The sequence below is a fragment of the Sphaeramia orbicularis genome, chromosome 1, assembly GCF_902148855.1.
Source record: "Sphaeramia orbicularis chromosome 1, fSphaOr1.1, whole genome shotgun sequence".
Classification (NCBI taxonomy): Eukaryota; Metazoa; Chordata; class Actinopteri; order Kurtiformes; family Apogonidae; genus Sphaeramia; species Sphaeramia orbicularis.
The window spans coordinates 34,218,887-34,234,918 of NC_043957.1; the positions used below are offsets into that span (position 1 = coordinate 34,218,887).

Consider the following 16,032-nt stretch of genomic DNA (forward strand, 5'->3'; position numbering starts at 1 on the left):
TTACACTGCATCTGTGCAGAACTTTACACTGACTTTTAATCTGCTGTTAGAGCTGGTGTACTCTCCATAGACCTATAAATACTCTATCTAGGTCAAAATAGTTTGACTGAGATATTGACATTGCATTTTTTTTTTTTACTGTGTATGTTCTTCCATCTTTCCATCTCCACTGTTTTTGTTGAAAAATTCTTGATTGCTTGATGGTAGATGGTAAACATGAGGAGCACATTTTGTCTGTGTAGAATAATAACATGTGATCCATATCCCAGTACCTTAAAGTCCAGCTACAGTAGATCATGTAATCAACACTGACCTTCTCCATCCTGACCTGGCATGTTATTCTAATCAGCCATTCTTCTACTTCATCAGTCACTTGATTAGATAACGTATTCATCACTCCTGTCAGCACCCCTCAGCATCCTCTCTCGCTTGCTCTCTCACTCTGTTTCTTTCTCCTTTTTTTCTCATGATTTTTTTCTTGCAGATAAACATAAAAAAGGTAAAAACAATCAGTACTTATGTCTCTTTTACTGCAAGATGTAATGGTTGATGTCAACCTGCTTTCATCCATCCATTATTCCATATTTTGTATTGTGTTATTTTGGTCCTTGCTCTGATTTTAGTCATTCCTTTTCTTGCCAAAATGTTCTTTCATTCACATTAGCAAAACCATCACATCACTAGGAAGAAAGAGGAAGAGATGAATGTTCGATGGTGATCTGAGAGTCAGCTTTAAAAAGACCATCAGATTTTGAAAAAGATGGCTAATCACCAGGGTCCTCACTCCCTCATCACTCTTAAAACTCTTAAATCCGAGTTGTATATCTACTTTGTAATTCTAATTTGGCTTTAGCCACTTCTAGTAATGTGGTGAAGACAAGTATATTTAAATGTGATGTCATTTATACTTAATTCAGTCAATATTTCATTGTACTCTTTAGTTCAATGGCCCAAATGTCCGATGGACTATTGGTATCAGTTGTCCATTCGCCGTCCGTCCATCTGTAAACAATTTTTCAATAATCTTATCTGAAACAGTCAATCAAATGACTTGATATTTGTTGTGAAACATCTTTGGGGTAAGGACTACCAAGGTTGTTCAAAGAATTAGAAAATATAGATTTTTTAAAAATGTTTATGAATTTTGGACATTTTTAAAATCCCCATTGGTTTATAATGGGACATATTTCGAAGTGCTATAACTTGAAACCAGCTGAAGATATTGATATAATTCCTATTGGCAATAGACTGGAAGTCACATATGGGCTTTCATTTAGTGCCTTGAAAGGTCAAACCCAAGGTCATCTATGTCTAGATTTTTAGAAATTTCTTTTCCGAAACTGTCAGCCAGAATCCATTGAAATTCATAGCAGAGGTTCGTTGGGGCAAGGTCTACCAAATTTGTTCAAAGAATTGAGAAATATTCAAACAAATGTCAATTAATGTCTTTAAACATGCCGTTGGACTACACGACCCTTGGTCCTGTTTTTTGTCAATGCGCTGTAATTTCCAATAAAAAATCACAAGGCTGAAAAAAATGTCAGAAAGCAGTAATGCACGGCAGTTCATAGATGTTGCATTTACAACCCAAGCCAAGCTGCCTAGCCTTTATTGGGAGATAAATGTAGTACAGATATGTGTTTTTACTGTGATTGCTAGGTTACATTTTGCAAATTCCAGTTTAGTCAGAATTGTTGCTTAGTTACTGCTAAGGAGGACAAACCTAGGTTACTTTACGGGCAGAAACCTAGGTAACGGCTGAAGTTTGACTGAGTCTGACTGAGTTGTCACTTTCTTGGCAGTGTTATTGCTTTTTATTCATGAGAAGAAAAAAACATACTCTGCAAAATAAGCATGTGGAAATGACCCTCATTTCATTACCCTTGTGGTTATTTCAGTTTTTACTTATTTGAATTTTTCGTCTCCGGTTTATCTGTCAAGTATTATTTATGTGTAGCTTTTTTATTATAATGGATTGCACATCGTATTTGACCTTGTAATTTGAAATTTAGATTTATTTTAGATTTTAGGTAGGAGATATGCAATCATTTTTCCAAAAAAGAATAAATGCAGTTTTTGCTAATGATGCGAGATGTGCACGTTCTGCTTTTGCAGCTTGTAGAGAACATTTATAACTGAAATATGAATATGGAAATGACAGTTTCATCAGTCAGCAGAGAAGCATTCTATGCACAATCTGATATATGCACTGTATTTGTTCAGTTGGAAAGTAAATACCACATAAGACGTACCAGTTGTTTTTCTTGGTTTTATGACCATCATATAGGTGCAGTAGCAAATTATGTGTGATGTCTAAATGCACACTCATACACATACATTTAAGAAAACATTAAAATCCCAATTATACGCTAATAAGCTTGCCGTCACACAATCAAGAAACACATCTGCTCACAGTATTCTGAGGATAACACATTGTTAATGTAGAATTAATATATGAGTGCAATAGTAAATATAGTACTGAATTAAACAAATTAAGGATCAAGTAATAATAATAATAATAATAATAATAATTACTATTATTATTATTATTATTATTATTATTATTATTATCACTATCACATATTTTATGTGTCTAGTTTGTTTTGCTGCAATTAAATAGAAAAACAGAAAGATATATTTCTGTCTTCTGTCTCACATCACATCATCAAATCAATACAGAAAAAAAATATATGTATCATGTCCTGTTTTATATTCTTTTAGAGTCTGCTCAGCTCAAATGTGTTTATTTTTATAAACAGGATTTGTTGCTCTGCTGTGAAAGAAATTGTTAATCACACTCGAGTACAATATAAACTATGAATGAAATTTCTTCACTGACCTGCAGAAAATATATTTAACAGCCAATCTTCTTAATAATTTACCTTGTTTTATTCGTGTAAACAAACTCTGAGATATCCTCATGAGTTATAAAGAGGCTAAATAAAGAATGAAGAGATAACGAACACCAATACTGTGAGTAAAATTAAAGCAATATCAGTGACATCTCGACAACTCCAGCAAAGTGGTGTTCAGAGATGAGCACCGCTGTAATCCCCTCTAGTCTGCTGGCCTGAGTTTCAACTTCATCTCTGCTGACTTTTTCAAATGGGGTACACTTCAAAGAGAGCCCACATGCATTGGCTTCGGTGATAACAATGCAACACCATAGCACATAACACGTCCTGACAGATGATTTCCCACTAATTAAAGCCAGTACAAGAGGAAGATGACATGAGGCACAATGTCAAAGTCAGGTTTAACAGAAAGAAAGAGATGTGAAGTTAGAGAAGGGGAAGAGAAAAATATGATAGAAAAGAAAGGCTGTTTTATCTTATTATGTAGGAGGACAAGGTGATAGGCCAATTTGACCATGGCAGGTTAAAATGATACACATTAGGTGTAATGTGAAGAGAAGTACCATTGAAAAAATGAGAGGTAATTTGAACAGGAACATAGTGTTTTCACAGGTTCACAGGTCATATATTTCATAAAGGTCATAATGTGGGTTATTTGAGATCCAACTGTGCCACCTAGATTTGGGGGAAAGAGTCTAAAAATTCTGAAGTAAGTATAAATAATAAAAACTGCATAAATATAATCAAATAAAACTTGCAATTCTTACAGAACTTGGGTTTAACTAGGAGCAGTGTACAAATACTCAAACAAAATAAATATTATGCAAATGAATTACTCTTCCCTCACTCAATAAAATAAACTAGAAAATATGAAGGTTGAAAAAATTAAGCAAATAACAGTAAAATCAACGGAACTTAATACAATGAAAGCAAAGGCAATCAACAGCGCTTTAGCCTCCCCCCAGTGTATCCACGTCTGTCTGTCAACCCTCTTGTCTCTTGCAGCCTAGACTCTTTTTTTTTTTTTTTTTTTTTTTCTCTTCCTGTGTCTGGGTTCTGAGGGGGTGTTCCTGTCTTGCTATAGGACCATATTGGAAATATTGATGTTTGTATCTCAAATTAGCATGAGCATGCTATTTTACAAGCTGTAGCTGTGATGTGTCCCAATATTTTTGTTCATACACTTAATAAACATAAATTTTTCCTTCAAGTTTAATGGTAGATTTTTCTTCCTAAGTGAAATGCGAAGAAAGTAGATGGATAGCTGTGGTAGAAAATTTTTATTTGGGTGCTTCTATGAAACTAGTCCCTAAAAACAGGACAGAGGTGCTAAAAATTCAAACCAGATGTAGACTAATGTTATGAAAAAAGTTTGGAAGAACTTTGGGTCTATTTTAAAAATAAATATGTACTGAGATAAAAGAGAAAGTATTTTTCAGATAACAGCATTTTTATATTATATTTAATATAAAAATCTGTATGTAACACAGTGAAAAGGACACGAAATTTTTTTTTAATATCTCTGTATTCTCTCACAAGTACATTTTATGCACTAATTATGCAAGGCAGAGTGTTTCACAAAAAATGACCGCTGTCGCAAAATCATTTGCAATTTATACGTGTTTAACTGGGTAGGTTCTGCAGGTATCACAAGTGGACACGATGGGTTACACACAAAACTTGGAATGAGACTGAGATTCATGAAAAACCCACATGTCTGGATTAGAAAAACCACTAGGACCGACACATTTAACACAGTGTCTTTATTTATTGCATTATATAAGACCATTTCAAGCCATGTTTTCCAAATCAAATGCACTGACACCTAGGTAGCTTTTCCTGTCCCAATTTTGGTCCTATTTTTGGCCCCAGTGTTTTATTAAAAATTTACTAATTTTGGGATGGCTCCGAGCAAGAGTATAATTTTTATTGCATTTATCTGAGGTCATCATTCGATACATCCTGGGGGAAAATACGTCTACATTGACCTTTTATTATTGGGTCTAAAAAGCTGCCAGGTACCAAAATGAACCCAGTTTCTTAGAAGCACCCATTTACAGTCAGAACATGAAAAACATTTTAGAAATTTAGAGGTAGAACATTTACGATGTCATTGATTAATTGATTATTACAATGAATCATTGATAAAAAGAAATAAAATAAAAAGTAAAAACCACCTCTGAGGCATTTTGGAAGCAAAGATAATAATTTAAACAAAACTAACCAATGCAATGCAATGATATTTATCGCAATATAAAACTATATTATAACATTTGTCATTATTGTTTTGTAGCCCAGACCCCTATTAGAAAAGAAACTGAATTCAACATGTCCAAATACTTACCTACAGAACTTCTGCTAAAATCTCAATAAAACCAAACCGACAAGCACTTAAACTGGCAAATATCGGGAAAAAAAACAACAGTCAGATACAATATAATAATAATAATAATAATAATAATAATAATAATAATAATAATAATAATAATAATAAACTGCATGTATAAATAAAATAATATAATAAGAAAAAAATATAGTAATAAAATAAAGCATCATGGTGGGCCATAAAAAGCCTGTCTAAACAGGAATGTTTTCAGCCCCTTTTTGAAGGAGTCCAGTGACTATGGAGCTCTGAGGTGGTCAGGGAGAGAGTTCCAGATACAGGGGGGCCTTCTCCTCTGCATATGACAAGCATTTGTCATAAAGCTAGCACTAAGAAGTTCCAACAGTACAAGTATTATTTCTCTACTCCTAAAATTCACTGAAAGTTCCGATTATGAAGCAGGGATTATGAATTGTGTCTTCCCTTTGCTATTTTCTGATCATACCCTGGTTTCATATGAGTGAAGCCACTGCTATCAGCTAATCCATTATTTTGTGTTACATTGAAATGATTACCATGACCCTCTGAAGGTTAAGTGATTCAGATAATGAATGAATGGATGATTGAATGAAATGATTCTTTCCTTCCTTTACAGGTGTTTTCAGGATGTCGGTAGCATATTGTAAAAGAAAGTTAGAGGAATATGTATACGTGTTCTGTATTTTTGCTTCAAACAAAGTATTTCGGAGGTGTAATTTTGTTCACCCTCTGTCTCATTGCTATCTTTTAGGCAGGCGAATGAGGAGTACCAGGTGCTTGCAAACTCATGGCGCTACTCATCTGCCTTTTCCAACAAGCTCTTCTTCACAGTAGTGGACTACGATGAAGGAGCTGATGTTTTCCAGCAGGTAAGTAGTTATTCACTCTGCCGTCAGTCCCAAATGTAATCAGCCAGCCTTCAAAAGCTTCTGCAAGTTTGTAACCCACGGTACAATAGCAGATTCTTTTGTCGTAAAATAAATTGACATCATCATAATGAGTCTTGTTGTTCCTTCCTTTCCTTGCAGAGAGAAATGATACAAGTATTACGAAATAGCTGTGGAGTTTTGTTCATTAAAGGGAAATCACTGTTCAGTTACTATTTATGATGCAATGGTAGACATTTCAGGTTCAGGCATTTTTGACTAGAAGGAAGAGTAGTTTTTATCATGAGCGACCCGTGCACAGTTGCTTAGATCCTTTTCCAGTTACGTCGGTGCAGGTACAGCATGAATAAAAATGATTTGGGGGTAATTATTGTTTACTTGTTTCCTTTTTTAGCAACTTTATCGTCAGTTCTGTTCATTACCAGAAAAAAACAGGATACTGAAGGTAGTCCAAAGGCACGTAGTTCAGTCGATAATTTCCTTCTTTGTTTTGTTTTATGAAATTGTGCATATGTAGTCAATGCTATTTATACAAACACATGTTGCGTAATCTTTATTTAATGTATATTTTTTTTCTCTGTGTATCTCCCTTCTCATCTATTTAGCTTTTTGGATTTTCTCTTATTTCATTTCCTACTCTATTTGTCTCAGGGGAAAAATAGAGAGAGAGTAACCCAGATGACTTATTGTTATGGATAATTACAGGGAGTCCTGGGATTTGGAGTTAAATAGGTGTGAATTGTGGAGGGGGAAGACGGGGGGGGATGAAAGATGAGTGCAGATTTAGCAAAATGGGATAATCAACCTCATTTGAAATTCCGGTTTTAAAAGTTCTCTTTATTTAGCTCTTGGTTTGTGTGTTGGAGTGCGAGAGAGTATCAGTTTTATGCTACCCATTAGCTTTGATATCCAGTAAATACACACACTTCTAAAAATAATGAAAATGTGTACGTAATAAATAAGAAACACTGCTGTTTTTTTTATGATGGACGTCTGTCTTTCTCTCTAGTTAAACATGAACAGTGCTCCAACCTTCATGCATTTCCCGGCTAAAGGAAAGCCAAAGCGGGCCGATACATTTGACCTGCAGAGGATTGGCTTTGCTTCAGAGCAGCTGGCTAAGTGGATTGCAGACCGCACAGATGTACAGGTACTTGCATACACATGTGCTCATGTTCATACAACCTCACTATTGAGTACATATAGACAAATCACAATCTACTGCTTTATCCTTAAAGAAACCTCAGTCAGATGAATCAAAGGAAGCGACACATCCTTGTACATTGCTCTGTCAAGGGTATGGACATATATTTCTTTAGAGAAAATGTAGAAAAACGTTCTTGATTGACAGCAGCTGCAGGCGGTTTTGTTGACTCTCATTTGGCATCATCAGGCAGACCAATGGGGAAATCACATCGCAGTGAATTACAGCAAGTTCTGGCTTTCGCTGATTTTATGTTTACATTAATATTTCCCTGTAACACAGTGAGTTTCAGATACACTTGAGTTTTCATCTTCAACCACACCAGATTGCTTAAATATAGAAGCATCTGTATTCTGTCAAAAAACTTAGACCTTTTTTTTTAACGTCGCTACACGTGTACATAGGTGATGGCCTTGATTGAAGGCACCGAAGTTCTTCATCACCGAGAAGATCAAGCCTCTGACCGGTGGACTACAATTTCTTGTTCCCTGAACAGTCTGTCAGCTGAGTACCAGCACAGGTGTTCAGCGCATCCTCCGACATCCTCTTGATGGATTTGAATTCAAAAAGCTGCCTCTCAGTTAAAAGGAAAAAGGAGCACTTACACTAAGTGCCAGCTTTCAGGCACTTCAATGTGACTTTACAACATGAATTGAGAACAGAGGGGAGAAGGGAGAAAAGTAACAGACAATGTATAATACTATGAAAAAAGAAAAATCAGTTGGTGCGATGGCAAAAGAGGTCAGTGCAAGAAATGACTGATCAGAGGTATTGATCTTCAGAATTGTTTTACAAAATGATCATCCATTAGTTTGTTCTGATTTTTCATTCCTCAGTGACTTTAGATATAAATTTGACACTGTAAATTAATTAGCATTATTAGAGGTCATTACAGCCTATATACTTTAATATTAATGTATTTTTCTCTGTGAAACAAAAAAGTAATAACATAATAAATAAAATGTTGAGCTGCTTTCCTGATAAAATATTTAAAAAAATATCTGCAAGATGTTTGTTTTTGTTGATACAATAATTTAAGAACAAACTGCTTGTGATGCAAAATATTGTTATTCATTATATAATAAATGTATCCTATCAAACACATACAGGCAGGATTAGTGCTCTGCCACAGAGCCTTGGGTTGTGACTGCACTATACATTTCTTTTACATCTTGTTTGTCGTACAGACGTCACAGCGGAGCAGACCTTCAGCTATGCTGAATGAATTTATTACTTTCCTATATATATTTATTTAATTTTTTTTTTTTTTTTTAAATACTTGTATGTAATGGCAATGAGCAGAAGCAGTCGACACCTTTTGTAGTCACACAATCTGTGCTGGTAACCCCACGGACCTTGTTCTGACTTTGGGAACACATTACCTGTGCATCTCTTATTATAAAATATGCCACAGTGATACATTTTTAAGGACTACATACATCCACAGTACAAAGCATGCCTGCACATAGTCAAGTAACGCCAACACAATTTCATTTATTGACCTGGACCGTGTATGACTTTAATAAAATACTACAGAGTTGTTTTAAGAGGTACATTACAAGTGGGGATTTTTTTTTTTTTTAAATTTTGATAATATTACAGTTTTTCTGCTTTCAAAGGTAGCACACCACTGATTTTTTGCAAATATAGGCATGACTCCTGTGTGTGTGTTGGAAAGGCCAACAAGAAAAACAGTTCAATGCTACATTTATTAATGTGCTAACATTGTTTTTTGTGTTACCAAAAATCCTGGCTATAAAGTCAATTTGTTATACTGGTTTTTGACCAGTAATTAGGGTTCCTTTGGACTGTAAGCTTTCTTTTCCTTGTTCTGTTGAGTTTTTTATGGATTTAAGCCGTTTCTCTGTGTTCTTTTTGTGACAGTGAGAGCCGTACACACACTGAGCAGAGAAAAAAATTGCAAACATTAATTTGCTAGTTTAAAAAAATATATTATATAGTCTTGAAAGTTTTTGTGTAATTTAAGATTATTGGCATTAGTGGTAAAAATATACAAAACAAGCTCAAAGTGATCAGTAAACAGTGCATTTTTCTACATAACCAAATAAATGGACTCAAATGTCAATATTACCCACAAAAATCACAGTCTGACTAGAGGAACTGTGCGGCTCTGCATTAGGCATAGTGATGGACTCGCTGACAAGATTGGTAAATGCCAAGCCTGTATATTTTTGGCAGTCACTGTCTATTTACAGACTGAGTGATAACCCAGTTAAGTCAAAGCAGATGGTTATGGGAGTTGGATTTCCTAACCGGTCAGGGTCAGATGTTCAGGCAAAGCTAGAATTTGGTAAGGGCAGATTTAGTCGTGTTTTTTGTGGGCATAAAATCTCTCCGCCTCTTTTGTGTCCACAGATTTAAGTACTGACAAGTTGTGTGCGAGCGTTCATATTTGAAAGCAGTTGTGACACCAAAACTCCTAAGAAAAGACCACTTGATTTCAAACCAAATACATAACAAATTAGCAATCATCTTGAACGAAAACCTTAGGATGTTGAAATTTTCTTTTTCTTTTGCGATCTTTATTTTTGTCTACCATCGTACTCCTTGTGGTTCATTTTTTTCATGTTTTCTTACCTCTACAAACACTAGGAGATTGTTTCATTTTTATCTTTTGTGTGTTAAGAATCATAGTAAAGGAGGTCAGTGGCCCGGATGCATGCAGCCAGCCGAAAAACCCTTAGTATGTGGGATGCTGTTTGTTTTATGGTTAAAGAAAGAGTGCAACATAATTGTCTATGACTATCCTGATCACCTATGTGTTTATATCTGTAAATTATATCCTCTTTCATCTATATATGTGTGTTTGTTTTTATTAGTGGTTTTCGTATTTTGAGAACCAGGTTGGGTTGGTATGGGGGTCACCATTGGTTCTGGGGGGGGTGGGGTTTATACTTTGTGTGTCACAAAATCTTATATCATAAAAAGTGAATTTCTTTCTTTTTTTTGTATTGTACTTCTGGAGATGCACAATGAAAATAAAAAAAAGAACCACAGTTAAGATAAAAACTCAAAAGAATAACAGATAAATAAGATTCACATAATCATTGTTCATTAAAGTAAAGTTCTGTTTCCCTTCTGTCCCTCTAGATCCGCGTCTTCCGTCCTCCAAATTATTCAGGGACAATCGCTTTAGCTCTGTTAGTGTCTCTGGTTGGAGGTCTGCTGTATCTGAGGAGGAACAACTTGGAATTCATATACAACAAGACAGGATGGGCCATGGCTGCACTGGTATGATACACACTCAAACACAAACACACATACAGCGTTGTAGATGTGAAAAACTGCAGCCTTCACAAGCCAGTAAACACTTGGGGCCAATTCCACAAAGAATGGATTGGACACGCTAATTGTTCAGGAAATTATGCCACATTTGCACCTGCAGTCTGCACTGCACTTAGAAGGACGTATCCAAATTTTTTTTTTTTTTTTAGAAACAATGAAGTCTCTTGGACAAAATGTTTCCAAGAACAAAACCAGTCCAGTTAAACCTTGAAAACAACCAAGGATTTTCTAATATTTCACACTATACCACAATCTACTGAATTATCCATCATCTGTTCTGTGCATTTACACATACGGGGTAACAGCAGCATCATTAAAAGCACATTAAAGTTGTGTGTTGTGCAGCCATTACACTCCCGGGTTATGGGTTGAGAAGATAAAGTATTTGTAACAAAGCTATCTCATCTCCATTTGTGCTTTTTTAAATTCAAATGGCTGAAACTCCCAGATAACAAACTGACCTGATCCCTCCAATATGCGTTGTAAGATTCCACTTTTGATGTTATTAAAAATCATTTAAGACTCACAATCTTGAAGATTTGGAGAAATAGTGAGATACAGAGAGAGACAGCGAAAGAAAGGTGGGTTTATGTTCCGCTAACAGCAGCTTTGTGCAGGTCTTAGTTGAACTGCATGTGGCAATTTATGATAGTCTTTTGGAAATTTCATGGTTTTTGGAACAAGGCTTATGTGAAAAGCAAAGTGCAGTTTTTTTTGTCAAATGTGTTGCCATAATTTCAAACTATACAAATGGATAGATAGATAGATAGATAGATAGATAGATAGATAGATAGATAGATAGATAGATAGATAGATAGATAGATAGATAGATAGATGGATAGATAGACAGACAGTTGGATAGATAGACAGACAGTTGGATAGATGGATAGATAGATAGATAGATAGATAGATAGATAGATAGATAGATAGATAGATAGATAGATAGATAGATAGATAGATAGATAGATAGATAGATAGATAGATAGATGGATAGATGGATAGATAGATGGATAGATGGATAGATAGACAGACAGTTGGATAGATAGATGGATAGATGGATAGATGGATAGATGGATAGATGGATGGATAGATGGATAGATAGACAGACAGTTGGATAGATAGACAGATAGATAGATAGATAGATAGATAGATAGATAGATAGATAGATAGATAGATAGATAGATAGATAGATAGATAGATAGATAGATAGATAGATAGATAGACAGACAGTTGGATAGATAGACAGACAGTTGGATAGATAGATAGATAGATAGATAGATAGATAGATAGATAGATAGATAGATAGATAGATAGATAGATAGATAGATAGATAGATAGATAGATAGATAGATAGATAGATAGATGGACGGTTAGATGGACGGTTAGATAGATAGATAGATAGATAGATAGATAGATAGATAGATAGATAGATAGATAGATAGATAGATAGATAGATAGATAGATAGATAGATAGATAGATAGATAGATATATAGATAGATATATAGATAGATAGAATGCCTTTATTCTCATGGCACGGTCATATAAACTGTAAGAACACTTCAACGCATTGAAGTGTTTTGAAGGTTTTTAAGGAAGTGCTATGAGAGTAAAGGCATTTTAATGCTTAAAGAGAGTGCCTAGGAGTTTCCTTCCTGTTTGTCATCTACTTTATGAATCCCTTTTTCCAAAGAGCACATCGACCGAACTCTTTTTTCGGTCCTAGAAGCATTCCTTCTCATGATTATTTTTTAGACAAATGACTGCTTCATCTGCCTGGCAGCATAGTTTGCAGTGAATTTCAACTTTTTGTGAAAACTTAATGAATTATATTCTTGTCTCATTTGCACCAGTTTTGCACCCACAAAGTCTGTGCAGTCTTTTAGTGGTTGTGGCTCTTTCTGTTTATTTTTTTGAAATGGTGAATTTCACATTTATTCACTAAAACATTACTTGTATGATTAATTCTGCCATGTTTCTGTCTCCCTTTTTTTCTGTCGTCACAGTGTGTGGTGTTTGCAATGACATCGGGACAGATGTGGAATCACATTCGAGGTCCTCCCTATGCTCACAAAAATCCACAGAATGGACAAGTGGTATGAGTTTTACATATCTCTATATTTTCAGTTTATTTTATCTGCTTTTCAGTTTTATCACATTTAATTGGATAGTTTTCACCATTTTTCTCTCTTACTATGCCTTTCCATTAACCCAGGGGTGTCAAACTCATTGTAGTTCAGGGGCCACATTAAGCTAAGTTTGATCTGAAGTGGGCCGAACCAGTAAAATAATAACATAATAATATATAAATAATGTCAACTCCAAACTTTTCTCTATGTTTTACAGTGAAAAAAATAAAATTACATAATGAAAAGGTTTACGTCTACAAACTATCCTTTCAAATAATGTGAATAATATGAACAAACTGAAAAAAAGAAAAAAAATGGTTTTTTTAACACTATTATGCTTTAGTTTATCATTTCCATATGTACATTATAACGCACGGATCACAGTGGATCTACAGATACACAAAATATTTAGTAACAGGTGGAATATTATTAAAAGTGCACTTCTCATAAGACGTTTCAGTCTGTTCGTATTTGTTCAGGTTATTCAGATTTTTGTGAAATTATACTTTGTTTTAGTGTAAATACATGAAAACATTTACATTTACAAAAAGACTCATTTGGAGTTGTGAGTATGTATAGGTTATTTTGAGATTGAATTGGTCTGAATGTGAAACCTGAACTAAAACGATTATTAAAATCTTCAGTGTAATTTTTGCATTTCACAAATTCATCCCAGGGGCCGGACTGGACCCATTGGCGGGCCGGATTTGGCCCCCGGGCCGCATGTTTGACACCTGTGCATTAACCCATAAAGACCCAGTGCTACTTTTGTGGCATTTCCCAGGTAAATTTTTCTCTCTATTTAACCTTTCTCAAGTGACTTATCATCATTTATTATATTATCCTCTATATTTGGCATTTTTCACTATTAATCTTTTTTTTTTCCTTTGATTTCTTATATTTGATTAGATATTGATGAAACCTCAGAGTAAATTCAAAAGGTATTATATCGAAACAGAAAAAAACTGAAGAAAATGTGAGCTTTGCAGTAAAGATATAATTAACTGACATAAGTGTATCCATCCAGTGTCATTAGTCACTTTTCCATTGACCCTGTTGAGCGCATTATGTAATAAATTCCCATTATGTAATAAAAGTTCAAAATGTAATAAGAATGTCACGTCATCTTGTAATAAAGCCGCATTATGTAATAAGCTGACGCATTTTGTAATAAACTACATCAACGCATTATATGGTAAATTTTTTCACATTTTGTATTAGGTTATTACAATTTGAGAAATTTATTACAAAATGCACTTGACACATTTTTATTTAAAAAAAAAAAAGTAATAACATGGGTCATTATGTAATAACAATCCAAATTAATATAATTTCTGAGCAATTTAGAAGAAATTAGTCACAGGAGCTACAGGTAATGTAATCAGAACTTTAACCACACAGTTTAAAGATTAATTTAGCACATTACATTTTCCTGAAAATAAAAATGTGTCAAGTGCATTTTGTAATAAATTTCTCAAATTGTAATAACTTACGACATAATGCGAAAAAATTTACTACATAATACATTGAGGTAGTTTATTACAAAATGTGGCTTTATTACAAGATGACATGACATTCTTATTACATTTTGAACTTTTATTACATAATGGGAATTTATTACATAACACGGCTCAACAGACCCTCAAATTGCGCAAATAGTAATGAATATATCTGTAAATCAACACCATATTTACGTTCGTCGCCATGTTTACGGAATGACTTGTTGTGTCATCTTGTGATAATAAATAAACAAACGATTGCATTTGTGATTTAATGCAAAAACCGACATTACGCGCTTCTGTTTTTTTGACATTTAGTAAATATCGGTAAAGATGTCCAATTGAAAAGTGACTATTGATCCAACTCCATGGGTTTTACTGGTGAATCAGTGTTGTAGAAGATGACGGTGTTTCCACGTTCACTACGGAGCCTCTGAACGTCCAAATGGGTCATATCTGATGACCATGAAAAGATGAAGAACTGCATTTTACACCTATTACAGGGTGGGGAAGCAAAATTTACAATGAACATTTAGTTGTTTTTTCTCAGCAGGCACTACGTCAATTGTTTTGAAACCAAACATATATTGATGTCATAATCATACCTAACACTATTATCCATACCTTTTCAGAAACGTTTGCCCATATGAGTAATCAGGAAAGCAAACGTCAAAGAGTGTGTGATTTGCTGAATGCACTCGTCACACCAAAGGAGATTTCAAAAATAGTTGGAGTGTCCATAAAGACTGTTTATAATGTAAAGAAGAGAATGACTATGAGCAAAACTATTATGAGAAAGTCTGGAAGTGGAGGAAGCAACAAAAAACATACCGAAGCTTTTATTAAAGCTCTCAAATCCAAAATCCTAAAGGATCCAACCAAATCCATGAGAAAAATGGCAATTGAACTTGAGGTAGACAACAAGACCGTTAGAAATGCAGTGAAATATGATTTGAAGTTAAAATCTTACACAAGAACACCAAAACACTTGTTGACAACAGCAACAAATCCAACTTTAGCAATTTTTGGCAATCATGTTTATGGCCGCCTTCTAGCCCAGATCTAAACCCTCTGGATTATGCTATTTGGGGCATTTTAGAACATGCTACCAATAGAACATCACACAGCCATGTCGACTTTCTTAAAGATACTATTAAAGAAGAATGGGAGAAGTTGTCACCCGAATATTTGAGGAACACTTGCGCAAGTTTCAGGAAGCGTGTGAAGGCAGTTATTGAGAAAGAAGGAGGACACATAGAATAAAAACATTTTCTATTATGTAAATTTTCTTGTGGCAAATAAATTCTCATGACTTTCAATAAACTAATTGGTCATACACTGTCTTTCAATCCCTGCCTCAAAATATTGTCAATTTTGCTTCCCCACCCTGTATTTACATGTATTGATAGGATTAGTGGATCAACTGGTGTTAAACAGTTTAGATCAGTAGGTGGTTTTGGTCAGCGGTGGAGGTTTGGGTCTTTATGGGTTAATGCAACACTGGTTTCTTCTTTTCTTTCATTCTTTCTTTAATTCTTTGTCATTTTTCTCTTCTTCATCATCACTTGGTATAATTCAATTTCTGATCCTAACAACATGCCTCACCAGTTGGTTGTTTCGGGTTTCTTAGCTCAGCTCTGATCTTTCCATGCATTTTGTGTTGTCAATAACTGACACTAAAAATCAGTTTGTAATTGTCTAAACAAGTGGAGAACTGTTAGAGTTTAGTCTGCTCCGGCCTTGGTGATGGAATGTCTTTATTTAAATCACCTTGAATAGCTAAATGTGTTGT

At 34.6% G+C, this 16,032-nt stretch overlaps 1 protein-coding gene across 1 annotated transcript in view; it reads left to right on the forward strand.

Moving 5' to 3' along the window:
- Positions 1–16,032, forward strand: part of tusc3 (tumor suppressor candidate 3) — a 102,492-nt gene that overhangs the window by 37,860 nt on the left and 48,600 nt on the right. The window contains exons 3-6 of the mRNA XM_030146460.1: positions 5,969–6,086; positions 7,114–7,254; positions 10,420–10,560; positions 12,619–12,708. Coding sequence (XP_030002320.1) covers positions 5,969–6,086; positions 7,114–7,254; positions 10,420–10,560; positions 12,619–12,708 — 490 coding nt within the window. The remainder of the gene's footprint in view (positions 1–5,968; positions 6,087–7,113; positions 7,255–10,419; positions 10,561–12,618; positions 12,709–16,032) is intronic.